The sequence below is a fragment of the Callorhinus ursinus genome, unplaced genomic scaffold (genome assembly GCF_003265705.2).
Source record: "Callorhinus ursinus isolate GAN/ISIS: 27379988/994484 unplaced genomic scaffold, GSC_fseal_2.0 scaffold64, whole genome shotgun sequence".
NCBI lineage: Eukaryota > Metazoa > Chordata > Mammalia > Carnivora > Otariidae > Callorhinus > Callorhinus ursinus.
Genome location: NW_027397126.1, coordinates 355,565 through 372,267, shown reverse-complemented (window position 1 = coordinate 372,267; position 16,703 = coordinate 355,565). Strand labels below are relative to the sequence as shown.

At 40.5% G+C, this 16,703-nt stretch overlaps 1 protein-coding gene across 12 annotated transcripts in view; it reads left to right on the top strand.

Moving 5' to 3' along the window:
- MAP7D3 (MAP7 domain containing 3) overlaps nt 1-16,703 on the top strand; it is a 60,840-nt gene that overhangs the window by 28,539 nt on the left and 15,598 nt on the right. For 10 of the 12 annotated variants that reach the window (XM_073885683.1, XM_073885686.1, XM_073885684.1 and 7 more), the window contains 7 exons: nt 3,943-4,041; nt 4,140-4,223; nt 5,303-5,466; nt 9,845-9,959; nt 10,479-10,583; nt 13,516-13,611; nt 15,116-15,241. In XM_073885683.1, the coding sequence (XP_073741784.1) occupies nt 3,943-4,041; nt 4,140-4,223; nt 5,303-5,466; nt 9,845-9,959; nt 10,479-10,583; nt 13,516-13,611; nt 15,116-15,241 (789 nt within the window). The remainder of the gene's footprint in view (nt 1-3,942; nt 4,042-4,139; nt 4,224-5,302; nt 5,467-9,844; nt 9,960-10,478; nt 10,584-13,515; nt 13,612-15,115; nt 15,242-16,703) is intronic. The other 2 variants (XM_073885687.1, XM_073885685.1) reach the window with 1 other exon arrangement.

Here is a 16,703-nt window from a genome sequence, read left to right as displayed (position 1 = left end):
TCAAACACAGGACCCAGAGATTAAGAGCCTCGTGCTCTTCTGACTGAGCCAGCCAGGTGCCCCAAGACATGCCATCTTTGGATTGGTTCTAGGGATCTTTAGGAAATCTCTTTCAGCCCTATGACTTTGTTGCTGTTCTAGGCAAAACTACGTGAATCTGCCTTATTTTTGTGGGCCCCTAATTGCAGATATCTTTGATTTCCTTTTTTTAAAAAAATATTTTCCCACCCTCTTCCTTGCCTAATGACTGTCCTAATGCCATGAGGAGAGATCCTTGGTATGGGTGGAATGGATCTGCCAGGGACTACGCCACTCTCAACTGCTCAGCTTTGAATGAGAGTGGATTAGGACAGAGCCAGCAGCTGTGGGAAGGGGGGGTCAGGTATTGAGCTCCTGGAACAGTCTACTGCTAGACCCCCCCCAGTGCACTATATCCAGCAGGAGCCCATGATAGGAGTTTGTGGCAATTGCAGCTGCTTATTCTGTTTTCCAAATCACAGTGAGTAGCACTAAATCTGTTAATCTGTAACAATTAGTTTCATAGTATAGTGGTTCTCTGCCACAATGGTAGCCATTCTATTTAAAAAACAACAACAACAACCTTTCAGTCATTTTTTGCAATCTACGCCCTTTGCTACCTAATAAAAATACTAGTTTATGTGATCTGATATTTCTAATGACTACAGAAGAAAGGATCTTGGGGAAGAAAGGTCATGGTGAAATGGGGCTACAGATGTTATGTTGAATTCTGAGTGATGATATCAAGAGCAACAGCTGTGGCAGACAACATAGAATTGCTGAATAAATATTGGGATGAGTATCATTGGCATCTCATGGGATTAAGCATTTTGAAGTGATTGTGCAGCTTTAGGAAGATTATTACCATACTTGAACTAGTTGTCACGGAAAAGTGTTCTTCCTTTGTTGTGTTTAGCTTGCCCCGGTGACACAGATCCAGGGCATATTGGGGGAGGGGGTGGCAGAGAGAAGCAGAAATTTCCACTATATTGAAGTTGGTAATGAGCTAAAATGCTTTATGTCCAAAAGAAGCCTCAAAATTTCAATGACATCTTTTAAAAAAAAATCTAATGTAAAGCATTCTTTAACTTTGGCATCTTTAGTGGTGCCTATTTTTGGTTCATTTGATTCTGAGGCCTTTATTGGGCTAGATATCCAGGATGATTGAGTTTTTAATTAATTTTCCCCTCCTAGGAGGGAAAACAGAAGTAACCTTAGAAGTAGCAGAGGTGGGGGGCGCCTGGGTGGCTCAGATGGTTGAGCGTCTGCCTTCACCTCAGGTCATGATCCCAGCGTCCTGGGATCGAGTCCCGCATCGTGCTCCCTGCTCAGCAAGGAGCCTGCTTCTCCCTCTGCCTCTCTCTCTCTGTCTCTTCTGAATAAATAAATAAAATCTTAAAAAAAAAAAAAAAAGAAGTAGCAGAGGTGGGAATAGAGAACTAAGTCGTATAAAGGTTAATGTGGTTTTTGTACAGTCTGGTCCTTGATAAGAAAGTTGTTTCTTAATCTACAATTGAATCAAGGTCTGGCTTTACCAGTTACTACCTGTGTGATCTGGGAAAGTAATGTTTAGCTTCAGTTTTCCTTATCTATAAAAAATATAGGATTGTTAGAATTTAATGAAGTCATACAAATGAAAAGAATTTCGTAAATGGTGAGGTGATATACATTATTTGTTATAGCAATTTTTAGGAAAGTACCATAAATATAGATTAAGGTTCATATTTCCGTTTTAGTAATAAACTATGCATTTTCTTAACTTACTGGCAAAAGGTAACTTTTCTTTAAGATTTTATTTATTTGAGAGAGAGAGAGAGAGAGAGAACATGACTGGGCGGGTACAGAGGGAGAGGGAGAAGCAGACTCCCCGCTGAGCGGGGAGCGGGATGGAGGATGGATGCAGGGCTCCATCCCAGGGCCCTGAGATCATGACCTGAGCCACCCAGGCGCCCTGCAAAAGGTAACTTTTAACTTTAATTTGGGACTCAGAATTAGTATAGGAACTACAGAAATAACTGTAGTATACTTAAACTGTACCTTACTGTAGCTTTAAAATGAATGGTAAGTGAATTCCTTCATTCAACGGAGTTGAATAAAATACTCTGTTAAGTTCAGACATAAAGCCTTTCAACCATTGCCTGGACATTTTAAATAACTTCTAGAGCCTGTCCTTTTGGTGAATGTATTTCTTGCCAGTGGGAATTTGGATATGAAGTTCTATGAAGTCCTAAAAATCAGACTTGATATTATTACCACATTAACCTTTAAATTATTTAGTTCATTATTCCTACCACAGCTAATTCTGAGGTTACTGCTCTTTAATAAGATCTTTAAATATGGTAAAATTCTACCTTTCGAGAGAAACTGTCCTTATGGTCAGGTAATTTGTGCCAAAATATGAACTTTCTTTGGGACTTCTAAGCAGGAAAACGGAATGTGCAAAACCAACTGTTTTTTTCTGTGCTCACATAGAGATGTCACAAGTGGGAGAGAGTGTAGGAGGGATTAATTAATTTATAGACTATATTTAAGAATTGTTCCTAATATACTAGTATGCAAATTCAGAGGATAATCTGTGGTCCACAAAATTGCTGGTAGTCGAAGGAAGCTGAGAAGAGTCTAATCTTCAAATTTAGCTAAATCATGGATTATCTGAGCTGTTAGGTCTCTGGGGTAAAAAAAAAAAAATTCCTTTTTCCCTTTTGGAAATAGTGGTCCCTATGGCAGCAATTATGACATCACTTTCAAGGTAAAATGACTGTAAAATGACTCCCAGATATCTTTCCTCAGTGGCAAGGAACATCTCAGAGTCCTTTCATTCTTTAATGACAATGACAGCTACTCTGTTCCTTTAATTATTTTAACTGCCCATCTTCAACTGTTATATTTTTTCCTGATATATAGAAAACAGAATTGTGTGCAGTATCACAGGGGCATATTTCCTGTGCTTTCACAAAGGTAGAGGAGAGTTTTCAGTGTTAATCTCCAGATCCTTCCTGAAGATTCCCAACATTGTGGGGCATTTTAGATACAGCCATAAATGGAATTAAAGGGCTCAGGAATCCCCTATAATAATTGGTGTGTGTGTGTCATCCTGGCATTTGTTTTTCTTACTCTCCCTCAAATTGTGCTCCCCTAATCTTGTATTTCACCTTTATTGAAGTTTATTTACCACTTTTGGGCCTGTTTTACAAGGCATGTGTAAATTTATCTTTGTTTGCCTGACATTTTTCTACCTAGAATAATACTGTTTCAATGGAAATTCCTTGAGTGCTTCTCCACTTTCCCTGCATTAGAATAGAGCTTTTAGCAACTGGAAATGCCTGGACCTCCACCCCAGAGACTGGGGGTGGGGAAAGGCAGGCTTTGCTAATATCTTTAAAGCAACTTAGGTGAAGAAAACCCCACATCTAGGTAATTTATAAATGTACTTTATAATATTGGGCCCAAGCTCTTGAGGATCTCACTGTTGACACTTCTGCTTCCAAATTCAGATCCGTAAACACCAAGTCTTTTCTAAATTCTCAGTTTATGGTAAAACAGTTTTTCCAACTCTGTCCCGGTTCAGTTTTTCTAGTACTTGGTGTAATGTCTTGTCTGAGGCCTTTTTGAAAGCTGTTAATCATTAGCTCCTACTCATCCACAAGCTTGTGCTGCCACTCCCACTAACAACTCTTAAGTCCACAGATAGGCTGGCACATCCACGATAAACAGCTTTAATTTTTTCTTCAACTGTTGTTGAACATCACAGGAACTCAATATGGCTTTGTTGTTGACCTGGATTAATCTGTCATGATTTTGTCTTCTAGATGAGAGATGCTATCCTGTATCATCAAGGATGATTGCTGGAGTTTTGCCTCCCCTTGTATTAGCTGTTTGTATTCATAGTATCTCATCCCTTCCCTTTATCTCCCTGTATTCTAGTTGCTGCTGCGCAAGCCATTGCTGAAGAAAGACGGAGTCAGAGTGGTTTCTGCTCTCTTCCATCTCAGTCTGCAAATATAAGATCAGCTTTTAAACCAGGTGTAATTTCTAGAATGTTTTTTGATAGATGTCAGAGTGTCATGTCATTAAAATTGGATCTGTTAATGCTTTACTATATTTTCCTTTTTTGTTTTTAGTAATAGATGGGTCCGTGCTTAAAAGTGTTGTGAAGCAGAGGTTGGCAAAGGAGCGTAGAGAGGAGAAGACAAGACAGCAAGAAGGTATATTTTAGACTTTTTAAAAAAATCGGAATGAATAAGTTTTCTGTCAAGGTTACGTATTTTCAAAATGATTTTATCTACTTTTCTTGGTCCGTTTATATCACAGATTACATTTTTTCTAGGATGTATTATATTGGATTCAATAATTATACTAAGATAAGGCCTATGAAAAATACTTGATTAGTTTAATTTTTGAAGTAGTAGTTTCTGTTAGCTCTAATTTTCTGAAAACTAAGGTATGAACATTTCAGCATTTGTAGAAACAAGCAGAATGGGGTTTCAATAAAAATGCCTCTAAAAAGGAAAATGAAGTTGCTAATAATCCTAACATAGGCTTCTCAAGTGTAAATTAGGATCTAAAAGAATAATCTTTTTACACCTCAGGAGAATGCTTTTCTCAACTACTACCCATTTTTCGCTGGCCTTTGAAATCCCTTGACAAAACTTGTGCTCAGCTTTATTCAGATGGATATCATTTGTCTTTGTTTTGGTGAGGGGTTATTTCTTCCTGGAGCTCTTCAGGAGACTATTTTAGAACTGCATAGATGCTCTGCAGGCTTTAGTGAGGGGAATTTTGACATAGGAAAATATCATGCTGTTCCAAGTGTGGTGTCTTAACTCCGTGAGTGTAAAACTGGCGTGCTTAAATATGGTCTGCATAGATGAGGCCTTTGAAAGAAGTTTCCTAGTAGAAGGAGAAAAAGAACATTCTGGCCATGTGTTTTCTTTTTAATTCTTATTTTAATGTATTTAGCGTGTTAATCTGGTGGGGTTTAACTTCAGCTCAAATCAGCGGAAATATCACATGAAAGAAAATCTTTGTTTTTAATTTGGAATTTTCGTTTGGACAGGATATGAGGGTCATCTAAGCCATCTCTGTTCTCTGGAGTTAAATGAACACGCAGTGCAAATGATTCTTTAGTGGCCATTCTCATTCACTTATATAATGTAATCGTCTGTTCTTAGCATAGGTCATGTTCTTTTTAAGAAAGAGAAGGAGATGCATTAACTTTGAGGATTGTGGAAAACTTAAATATTTTCTTGGCTCTTACACCTCAGATGTATTTGGAATTTTTCAGCTAATAAGGAAACACAACTGCTTGAAAAAGAAAGAAAGTCCAGGATCCAGTATGAAAAACAGATGGAAGAGAAGCAACGGAAACTGAGAGAACAAAAAGAAAAGGATGAGCAGCGGAGAATATCCGCCGAAGAAAAAAGGAAACAAAAATTACAGGAAGAAAGGGTACAGTACATGTTTCCTAGCCTGTTAATCAGATGCTACGCGGTGTAGCCTGGCACTGGAATACTTTTTTCTTAGCCTTTTACTGCCTTTCCTGCGCCCCGCTTCGCGCCAAAAGACCCAGCCCCAGTTCTCTCTTCTTTCTTTCAGCAGTAGAGCCTCTTGTCCCTGTCCTCTCAGATCCCTGAGTTTCGACCTGCCAGCTGAGCTAAAGAGGAGCCTCACGGGCCCCGGAAGAGAGCCCTTCCCCGCTCCGGGGTGTGGCCCCCTGGTGTCGCAGCCCAGGGTTTGCTCTGAGCTCTATACCAGCGCCCTCATGTTCACGGACCCATCGATAGGCCCCCATCTTACTTCTCACAGGGGCTTCTCTGACTTGAGTGCAGGCCAGTCAGATGACGGTGCTTGCTCTCCCATCCGGCTTCCTTCCCCTGCCTTTCTGCCTGGCACGCTCTTCCTCCCTGCTGTGCTGGGGCCCTGCCTCTCTCTTTACCTTCCTGGACTCTCTTGGTGTCTGGCACTCTGTTGGTATGAGTCACTGCCTTCATGATGCCCTCTCTTTCCCCTTCTGTTCCTCTTCAGTCTGTTTGTCTTTTAGTGTCCGTGCTTGGGCATTGAAAGGCTGCTTGTCTTGTTCTGACGCTCTCTGACACCAGAGTTTTCTCCTGTAGGTCATTCCACTACTTCACTCTGTGGATCCTTGACTCCTTGTGAATCTGCCATGCTCTCTGGGACACCATTCTCTTTCTTCCTGACATTCTCTCTTTGGCTTTATTCCAGTGATTCTCAGGTGTCCCTAAGTCTTAGTCTGTCTTCTGGTACTCCGGGGCCGACGGGGCCGACTGTGACCTTTTTTAGCCTGAGGCGCCTTACTCTTCCTTCTTCTTTGTTTTTGCTTCTCTCTCTCTCTCTCTCTCTCCCTCCCCCCCCCCCCCGCCCATCTTTGGGCTTTCTGCCTATTCTCTCAGTATATGTGTTTTTATCTCTCCCTCTTTTCTTCTGTTGCTCTTTTTTTTTTTTTAATTTTTTTTAATTTTTTTTTTTTTTAAAGATTTTATTTATTTATTTGAGAGAGAGAGAATGAGAGATAGAGAGCACGAGAAGGAAGAGGGTCAGAGGGAGAAGCAGACTCCCCGCTGAGCAGGGAGCCTGATGCGGGACTCGATCCCAGGACTCCAGGATCATGACCTGAGCTGAAGGCAGTCGCTTAACCAACTGAGCCACCCAGGCGCCCGCTCTTTTTTTTTTTTAAAGATTCACCTATTTGAGAGAGAGAGTGCGCAAGAGAGCAAGCAGCACGAGTTGGGGGAGGGGCAGAGGGAGAGACTCCCCAAGCAGATTCCCTGCCAAGTGTGGAGCCCAATACAGGGCTGGATCTCAGGATCCATGAGGTCATGACCTAAGCTGAAACCAAGAGTCAGACACTTAAAACTGGCTGAGCCACCCAGGCGCCCCTGTTGCTCTAATTTTAAATTTTCTTTTTCTGTCTTTTCTTTTTGTTGTCATTTGTCCCCATGAGGCTTCTTCTCTGTGGGGCTCACTCTTTCTCCTTGTGCACACAGTTGCTCTCACTCACCTCACCCCCAGCCCCTGCCTCGTCTGTGGATCTTCCTTATTCTAGGAAGATCCCATGCCCATGCCATTTCTTCCCCACCCATGGTCCACTATCACTTCTCTCTCTTTCTCTACCTTTTTCTATGGTTGTTTATGCTGTTTTTTCATATTCCAGTATTTGATGAACTCTCGTTCAGAATTTTTTTTTTAAATAGATTTTCTTTTTTTTTATTTTAAAGATTTTTTTTTTTATTAAAAGATTTTATTTATTTATTTGACAGAGAGAGACAGCGAGAGAGGGAACACAAGCAGGGGGAGTGGGAGTGGGAGAGGGAGAAGCAGGCTTCCCGCGGAGCAGGGAGCCCGATGCGGGGCCCGATCCCAGGACCCTGGGACCATGACCAGAGCCAAAGGCAGACGCCCAACGACTGAGCCACCCAGGCGCCCCTATTTTAAAGATTTTTATTTATTTATTTGAGAGAGAGAGAATGAGAGAGAGAGAGCACGAGAGGGAAGAGGGTCAGAGGGAGAAGCAGACTCCCTGCCGAGCAGGGAGCCCAATGCGGGACTCGATCCCAGGACTCCAGGATCATGACCTGAGCCGAAGGCAGTCGCTTAACCAACTGAGCCACCCAGGCGCCCCTCGTTCAGAATTTCTATCACTTGCCATCTTCCTCTGTGAAAGAGCTCCTTAACTTACTTCTGTGGTGAAGAGAATGAAGGCCAGAAATAGATTTGAACTAAGAGACTGAAAGAACGTAAAACAGAACACTGCACAGTGTCCCTGGAGGAGAGAGACTCCCAGGGACCGAGAGAAAAAAAGACAGTCTTAGAGAGAGGAACCTGAGAGAGATCCCAGAGAAAATGTGATAAAACAGCACTGCAGAGGCTGAGGGAGCCAGAGGTGTGGTGGGAGAAAAGCAGCAGAGGGACAGGGAGAAAAGGGGCAAAAGAGAATCAGCCTCACAAAACCAGTGTGGTGGGGCGGGGTGGTCCCCGGCAGAGCAGGAAGGGTCCGTGGGACACTGAGCAGCCTGCGCGTAGAGAATGATTCCTTAGAGCAGGAGTGGTACCGAGGAGCGGGGGGTGTGGACAGGAGACCTGGAGGAGCCACAGGTGCTAGAGGAACCTGAGAGCACAGAGGGCCAGTGCATTTGGAAGCAAGGGGATAGGGTTCTTACGAATCAGAAATGTTTCAGTAACGCAAGATGAATCATTGTTTTCAGTCTTTATGACACTTTCTGGGTTTTCAGTAATTTGAGCAACTTATTTTCTGTTAAAAAATATAATTGTAAAATATTGCCATTAGATACATTTTATTTTAAGAATTGCAGTTGCTTTTCTCCTCAGAGGACCTGGATGACTCTCCATTTTCCTAGTATGTTTATCTTTTCCCTCAGAGAAATGGTGGGGGCATTGTGAGGATGATGGTCGTTGTCAGGGAAGAATAGAAAGCCTCCTGGCCCTGCAGTTGATTTGCTTACCTGAGTATAGTCCGCTGTCTGTTACAGCACAAGGACTTGAAATATCAGAAAGGAAAACCAGGCATGCCTCTTTCTGGTGATGGGGCTGTTTTGCCACAGTGTGGTGTTTACAGTTGAATAGCTATCATCCTGACCCCTTGCAATTAAAGTTGAGGTCAAGGGGCACCTGGCTGGCTCAGTCAGAAGAGCTAGCCGGACACTCTTGATCTTCTGAGTTGGAGTCCCACGTTGGGTGCAGAGATGACTTAAATAAAGAAAACTTAAAAAAAATAAAGTTGCTGGGGCGCCTGGGTGGCTCAGACGGTTAAGCGGCTGCCTTCGGCTCAGGTCATGATCCCAGGGTCCTGGGATCGAGCCCCGCATCGGGCTCCCTGCTCGGCGGAGAGCCTGCTTCTCCCTCTCCCTCCGTCTGCCGCTCTGACTACTTGTGCTCTCTCTCTCTCTGTTAAATAAATAAAAATCTTAAAAAAAAAAAATGTTGCGGTCAAGGCAGGCACACCGATTATCTTTCTTTTAAACTTTATTATCACTAGAATTTAAGGTGTTACAAACATGGGTATTATAGATGATTCTGGCATAGATTTCACTTATGTGTATGTTAGTTTATTTTTTTCCCTGCCTGATGCTACAGAGAATTTAAGGTGTATTTCATTTTATTTTTTAAAGATTTTATTTATTTAGAGAGAGAGCAGGGGGAGGGGCAGAGAGAGGGAGACAGAATCCCAAACAGACTCCATGTAGAGCGCAGAGCCCAGTGTGGGGCTCCATCCCATGATCCTGAGATCATGACCTGAGGCAAGATCAAGAGTTGGACGCTTAACTGACTGCACCACCCAGGCGCCCCTTAAGGTGTATTTTAAAAAACATACCACAGGGGCACCTGGGTGGCTCCGTTGGTTAAGCATCTGCTTGGCTCTGGTCGTGATCCCAGGGCCCTGGGATTGAGGCTTGCATCGGGCTCCCTGCTTCTCCTTCTCCCTCTGCCTGCCACTCCCCTTGCTTGTGCGCATTCTCTCTCTCTGTCAGATAAATTAATGAATTAATGCATTAATTAATTTCCTAATGATATAAGCAGAGGGAAGCACAGTTTGTTCCTCACTTCATATCCACAGGATTAAAGCCTGTTATTTAAGAGAAGCATTGACATTGATTGATACCAGAAATATGGTCTTCGATTATTTATTTATTTTTTTGGTCTTCATTTTTAACTATTACCTGATTGCCCCCCCCCAAATTTTGCTTGATACAAAAATTTGGTAATGGGTTGGTTTTCTAATCCACAGATCTAAATTATACTAACCAATATAATGAATATGTAAAAATTTGTTGGCATTTATTTTAAATAGGAGAGATTTAAAGCTGTTCTCTATCGGACGTTGGAACGGAGCAACCGCGTTGATCATCGTCAAAAAAGATGGTCATGGGAAGGCTCTACATCCACGAACCCAGAAACCAAAACTGGTAATTAATACCACTGTTTAACCTCAAGTTCATTCATGTTCATATTTAGATATTGGCTATTGCTGCAAGGTTGCATTTACAACAAGGTTTTGAGCTTTGTATCTTAAGTGAAAATGCTGCCATGTGTGTGGTGTGCACAGTAAATTTATGTTTAAATTTGTGTCATGTAAAACTGCAAAAGAAATTTTATTATCATTTTATCCAGTATATCCAAAATCTCACCATTTAAATTTGTAATCTCTGTAAAAATGATTAAGCTTTATACAGCTTTATCCAATGCATATTTTAAAAATAGGTCTGCCCCATTTACTATTGAGGGTACTCTAAATTTTCCTATAAATGGACAGAATTCTACAGTTTCATAAAACTCAAATTTATATTATTTGTAAGGAATGACAGTGAACGTTGTGCACCTAATTAATGCTCATACTCCATAGAACTACATCATGAACGTACTTTGTTTCAGCTAATGATGCTTTCTTTAAGTATGAGTACAGTAAATATTATATCTTTTCTCAGCTAATACACGTTCTGTATCGACTGAAAAACTTGAACAAGAGACTTCTGGTTTACACAAACAAATGTCTGTGTCATCTGCAGGTCTTCAGAATTCTGTTGCTAAGAGTAAGTAGTTATTTCATGTATTCTGCTGAATTTTAAACCAATGAAATAAATTCTTTTTACATCTTTTCACAGTACCACTTATCCTTTAGATTGTGGAACATTTAGATTTATTTCAGAAGAGCACCACCTTGTTTTGTAGTAGATAGAGATGGTCATTACTATTTTGTTATTTTCATCGGTATTAATCCTTGTTTCATAATTTGCATATGAATCATCAGAGGGGTTTGTTGAGTTCAGGTAGCCCAAACTGAAACAAAAGACATTGCCATTACCTGGCACAATAACTTCTTATAAAAGTGATTCATAGTCTACCTAACCAGTAAATGAAATCCTTTTTCCTAGAGAGTAGCTAGCCTGGTCATTCAGTTTCCATTAAGTTTCACGAATATCACCTCATTTAAGGAAAATGTTAGCATATATACAGCAGTGGACAGGTTGATCTGCTTCACATATGTCATACTTGTTTATTCATGACAACCTTGTAAAGGTGACAGGCAAGTGTAATTACCTTCCTGGCTTTAGAGTTAAGACCTCAAGAAATTCAGTGCTCTTTACTCTGTCATGCTTGTTTATGGTTTATATTTTGGTCATTTGATAGATGGATCATGATGTTGAAATTGCACATTTCAATAATAAGCCTGTGTTTTCCTCCAAAGCAAATAAAGTGGTACCCATGTTTAATGAGCAAAGCATTGCTGACCTCCACTTTACGACTCTTAGTAGTGCTAATGTGGTGTTCCTTTTTTTTTTTTAAGATTTTATTTATTTGACAGGGAGAGACACAGTGAGAGAAGGAACACAAGCAGGGGGAGTGGGAGAGGGTGAAGCAGGCCCCCCACCGAGCAGGGAGCCCGATGTGGGGCTCGATCCCAGGACCCTGGGATCATGACCTGAGCTGAAGGCAGGCGCTTAACGACTGAGCCACCCAGGTGCCCCGCTAATGTGGTGTTCTTTAAAAGAAAAAGAGACTATCTACTATGACTACCTCATGCCTTTTGCTTCTGGTGTTTGCCCTTTTAATTAGTGTTCCTTTTTAAAAAAAATCCTTCACCTGACTGTCAGTGACCATTTCTGGCTTGTTGTGCATGGTGCATCCCACTGATAATTGAAATGAATTAGGCAACCATACCCATCAATGAATTAAAAAAAAAATCCTTTCCAGAGGCAAAAACAGAAGTGATCTTGGCAGGAAGAAGACACAGCAAACATATTCCACATTATTCCCACTTTAGTGCCTTGTGAATTGAAAACAAAAAGACATGTAATTACGGTTTGAATTTAAAAATCTTTTTTTAAAGATTTTATTTGAGAGCAAGCGGGAGGGTGATAGGGCACAAGTGGGGGGAGGGGCAAAGGGAGAGGGAGAAGCAGACTCCCCACTGAGCAGGGAGCCCCCCCATCTGGGGTTATCACATTTTTCTTTTAGTGGTCTAACAGAAGTTGATCCACTTACCACCCTAACCCTCGATAGGCTTTCCCAGAGCACTTATGTGTAGCCTGGATTCATTTGTAGGTTAATGTGGGAAGGTTTTCTCTAGCACCTTCCTTGTCATATAATGAAATTAATTTATTGTTCACCAGTTCAATCCTTTAGAAAAATTAGATAGCATTCATTGTAATGTTGTATTTATATACTTTCATTTTATATATGTATATACATTCATTTTGATATATATTATTTGTTTCACAAGCATTCACTCTGTTTCACTATCTTAATTGCTTTGAGGAGTTAGCAAATATTTCTTCCACAGATGTGTATGACGTTTTTAATATAATGAGCAAATGCTAGTATGCTTTTATTAATAGGCCTCATGCTGTATTAATGAGACTTGTAAAGAGGAGGAACAGGTGATTACTTTTAGGATAATAATTAGTTAAATTACACTGAAAGAGCAATTCCAAGTAACTTTTTAAATGATTTTTTTACTAGTTTTTAATACGAGAAGGTATGTGTGGAAGATACTTTGTGAAATAACCTACAGGTACAGTATATTGCACACTCTGAAACAGTGAATGTTGTAATTAATGATGTCAGGGAAAATAAAATCCGTATTGGTGGTGGCTTACCTTTGTAAAATCTCTGCCAATTGAAATGAAACCTGTTTGATCCAGAGAGATGAACATTTCACACTCAAATGAAGTTCATAGTCTAATAACCTGTAATATTTTAAGTAGCCCTGTTTTAAAGCTTGGCTTATTCAAATTGTCTATTTTTCTTCTGCTCATTGCTGACTCATAATAACAGTTCACACTATCTTGTCATTACGTGCAGTATGAAAATAAAGGATGTGTGATTTAATCACATGATTGAAATGATTATACCTCTGGTTCATGCTGTTCAATTACATTGTCAATTCAGGAATTTTCAAATGGTGCTATGTTGTCAATATGTACAGGTCCCCAATTTAATTTACAGGTTCCCAAAAGAGAAGTTATTCTTTAAGTAGACACTCCTCAGTATCCTGGGCCAGAGTATTTCAAGTGAAGTGGCAAAGTGTCTACACAAACCGTGTTTTTCATTAGTTTGCTAAAATTGTGCCATCTGTGCCAAAAGTTAATGATCATTTTTGTTTAAAATAATAACCATTATAACTAAAGTATACGTTACTTTAGTAATAGATGTCATGGATTGTGTCCAAAATTAAAGGTTGTATATTCCCAATTTGGGAATGTTGATCTTGTCAGGTAGTATTAGACATTGTCCTCTTAATTTTTAACTGTTTTTTTTCCTAATTAATTTTATTTTCCAGATAAAGAGTAAACTAGTTTTAAGTTTGGGGATGTAGAATCTACATAAGATTTGAAATTTAAATTTTTACAATCAAGAGTAGAGAAGATAAAAAATGTTTGAAAAGAGGAGTGACTCACTCCTGAAATAATATATTTAAATAATTTGTTAAAAAAATAATATTCCTTTGCCTTTGATCTCCAGAAAAAATAGAAAAGAAGAGAAGCTCATCCTTGAATAGAAGATCTAACAAACTGCAGACACCTGCAGACAGTGTACAAGTAGAAGAAAAACCAACTGGTTAGTTATTTCTAAGTACCAGTCTTAAATAGTGGTTTAAAAGAGATCTGTTGGGGTGCCTGTGTAGCTCAGTCAGTTGAGCTCCGACTCCTGATTTCAGCTCAGGTCATGATCTCGGCTGGGAGATAGAGTCCCGAGTTGGGCTCCATGCTGAGCTTGGAGCTTGCTTAAGATTTTCTCTCCCTGCACCTCCCTACCCCCGTGTTTTCTGTCTTTCTCTCTCAGAAAAAAAGGATCTATGTCAACATTGGTTGCTTGAGAAGTCGTTCCTAAAATTCGAAGCCAGAATATCCCTTCTTTAACTAAAAAATGTCCTTTGATGCCATACTTACTTGGCTGAAGCCAAGAGTCTGTCCTTAAATGAAATACGTAATTCTGCTGTCATCTGAGCAAGAAGTCTGTAATGAAGCTGAGGGACTAGATCCCAGAGTGTTGGTATAGATAAAGATTTGTGCTGGAGGACTTGATTCTCTTCAAACATTTCATCAGTTAGTGTTTAGAAGGTCTTAAGTTATTGACCATAATTTGAACTTCAGAGCTTTGCTGTGTTGCTTCATAGCATTACCCACATCTAACCTTTGTGCATGTTTTCACTGCTGATTATTATACACAAAATTTCATACTTATTACTGAAGTACTTTTTCTTTTTTTAAAGATTTTATTTATTTATTTGAGAGAGTGCACATGAGCAGGGGTGGAGGGGCAGAGGGAGAGGGAGAAGCAGACGCCCTGCTGATCAGGTAGCCCGACACGGGGCTCGATTCCAGGATTCTGAGATCATGACCTGAGCCGAAGGCAGATGCTTAACCGACTGAGCCACCCAGGTGCCCCTTGAAGTACTTCTTTATTTAAAGAAGTTTCTTTCTAACACCTTCCCCCCACAACTTTTCTCTGTCAAACAGGACTGTTGCTTTTTGTTTTATACCAAACCATTCACTTACAGAATACTTTCCAGTTTGTTGAGTCAGGTCAGATCCTATTATAACAAATGCCATTGTCACAGGGATCGTTAGGAACATAAAAACTTTTGGAGCAAGGTATTTACAAGATGCACTTTTAACAAAAGAATTCAGTCAGTCCCTTGGAGCTTTTGGTAATGAACTTGACCACTTTGACTGTCAGTGGCATATCTGTAGAAATCCACGCCAAAGTTGTTTCGTCACATACAACTTCTTTCTCCATATGTGAATTCCTCTGTAGAGACTATACATTGGATAGGACTTCGTCAGATATGTTACCTAGATTTCTTCACTGGGGTTATTGTGTATGCCAGGGTCTTTGACCCTTACTTCAGGTGCTCTCTTCCCTAGCAAGGCAGTCTGATCCAGTGGCGGTGTTCAGTCACATTATATATATATATATTATATATATATATATGTTGCTTTCGTAGCTTCTACTTTTAGGCTGGGGAAATTTTCATTTGCAGCAGTTCACATTGCTTTTTCTTGCTTTGCATTTATTTGTGAGACCTCAACTTGAATCTTTTTTGTTTGTTCTCATTTAGCTCGACACTCGTGTACCAGTCTTCGGGAGAATGATTTAATCACTCGCCTACTTGTCCCTACAAAAGCATCAATAGCCAGGAGCAAAAGTGCTGCTTCCTTGTCAGTCCCTGGGAAAGATACTCCAGGTAACAGGCACAAGGCAGAAAGCCTGAAAGTGTTAGTATTTGCACTGAAAAAGCAGGTTATGTCATTTGATTTGTTGCAGTAAGGCATAAAAATAATTTGAAGCAGTAGTTTCCAGATGACTGATTATACCCAACATTTTATGTTGCATATTTATTTTATGCCTTCTAGCGTGGTAGATTAGTTATCTGGGTGATAGTTAATTGCTAGGATGAGATAAGGTAGTTGTGTGGTGGTTGTTAAATTTTTAAATGATTTTTTGAAAGACTTTTTTTAAGATTTTATTTATTTATTTGAGAGAGAGCACAAGCAGGGGGAGTGGCAGAGGGAGAGGGAGAAGCAGGCTCCCCGTGGAGCAGGGAGCCCCACGCGGGACTTGATCCCAGGACCCTGAGATCATCACCTGAGCTGAAACCAAGAGTTGGATGCTCAACCGACTGAGCCATCCATGTGCCTCAGCCCTAAATGTTTATTTTATTTTTTTTTAAAGATTTTATTTATTTGAGAGAGAGAGAGAGAATGAGAGAAAGCACGAGAGGGAAGAGGGTCAGAGGGAGAGGCTGACTCCCCGCTGAGCAGGAAGCCCGATGCGGGACTCGATCCCGGGACTCCAGGATCATGACCTGAGCCGAAGGCAGTCGCTTAACCAACTGAGCCACCCAGGCACCCTCAGCCCTAAATGTTTAAAGATCTATGGGTTTCTTGACCTGTGCTTCAGTGTGCCATCCAGTAAAAGGTACTGGATGTTAAGAGTATCAAAAATTTTTATAATATCAAGGGAGAAAGTTTCCTACTCCACCCTTTTTTTCCCTAAAATGCGGAAGAATGACATTGAGCTGCTCTTCAGCTTTTTATTAATAGCTAGTAAAATAAAACCCATCTTCAGGCTTATGTGGATTTTCTCACTTAGAGATCACATAGAGTGTTAGACATGCCTGTGGGTAGTAAGAAGTCCTCAGTAGTGGAGAGCTCAAATGCCCCATTCCCATCATTCTTTGTCTTTTTTCTTCCACTTTTTTCTTTCCAGAATTTATCCCACCACCTTTATTCTTTTATTTTTTCTTCTGTTAATATTCATATGATTAGTAAAATAAATTACAGTGCTATATCATAGACTTTCTGGTAGTGCAGCTTTACTTGTTTTGGTTCAGATTCCTGACTTTGTTTTTGCCCTGTTATATGTATGTCAGATTATTTTCTGCCAGTCTTTCCCCGGTCTCCTGTAAGATATTTCTTTTTTTTTTTTTTTTAAAGATTTTATTTATTTGAGAGAGAGAATGAGAGAGAGCATGAGAGGGGGTTGGGTCAGAGGGAGAAGCAGACTCCCTGCTGAGCAGGGAGCCCAATGCGGGACTCGATCCCAGGACTCCAGGATCATGACCTGAGCCGAAGGCAGTCGCTTAACCAACTGAGCCACCCAGGCGCCCACCTGTAAGATATTTCTTGTATTAACTTTCATTCTTG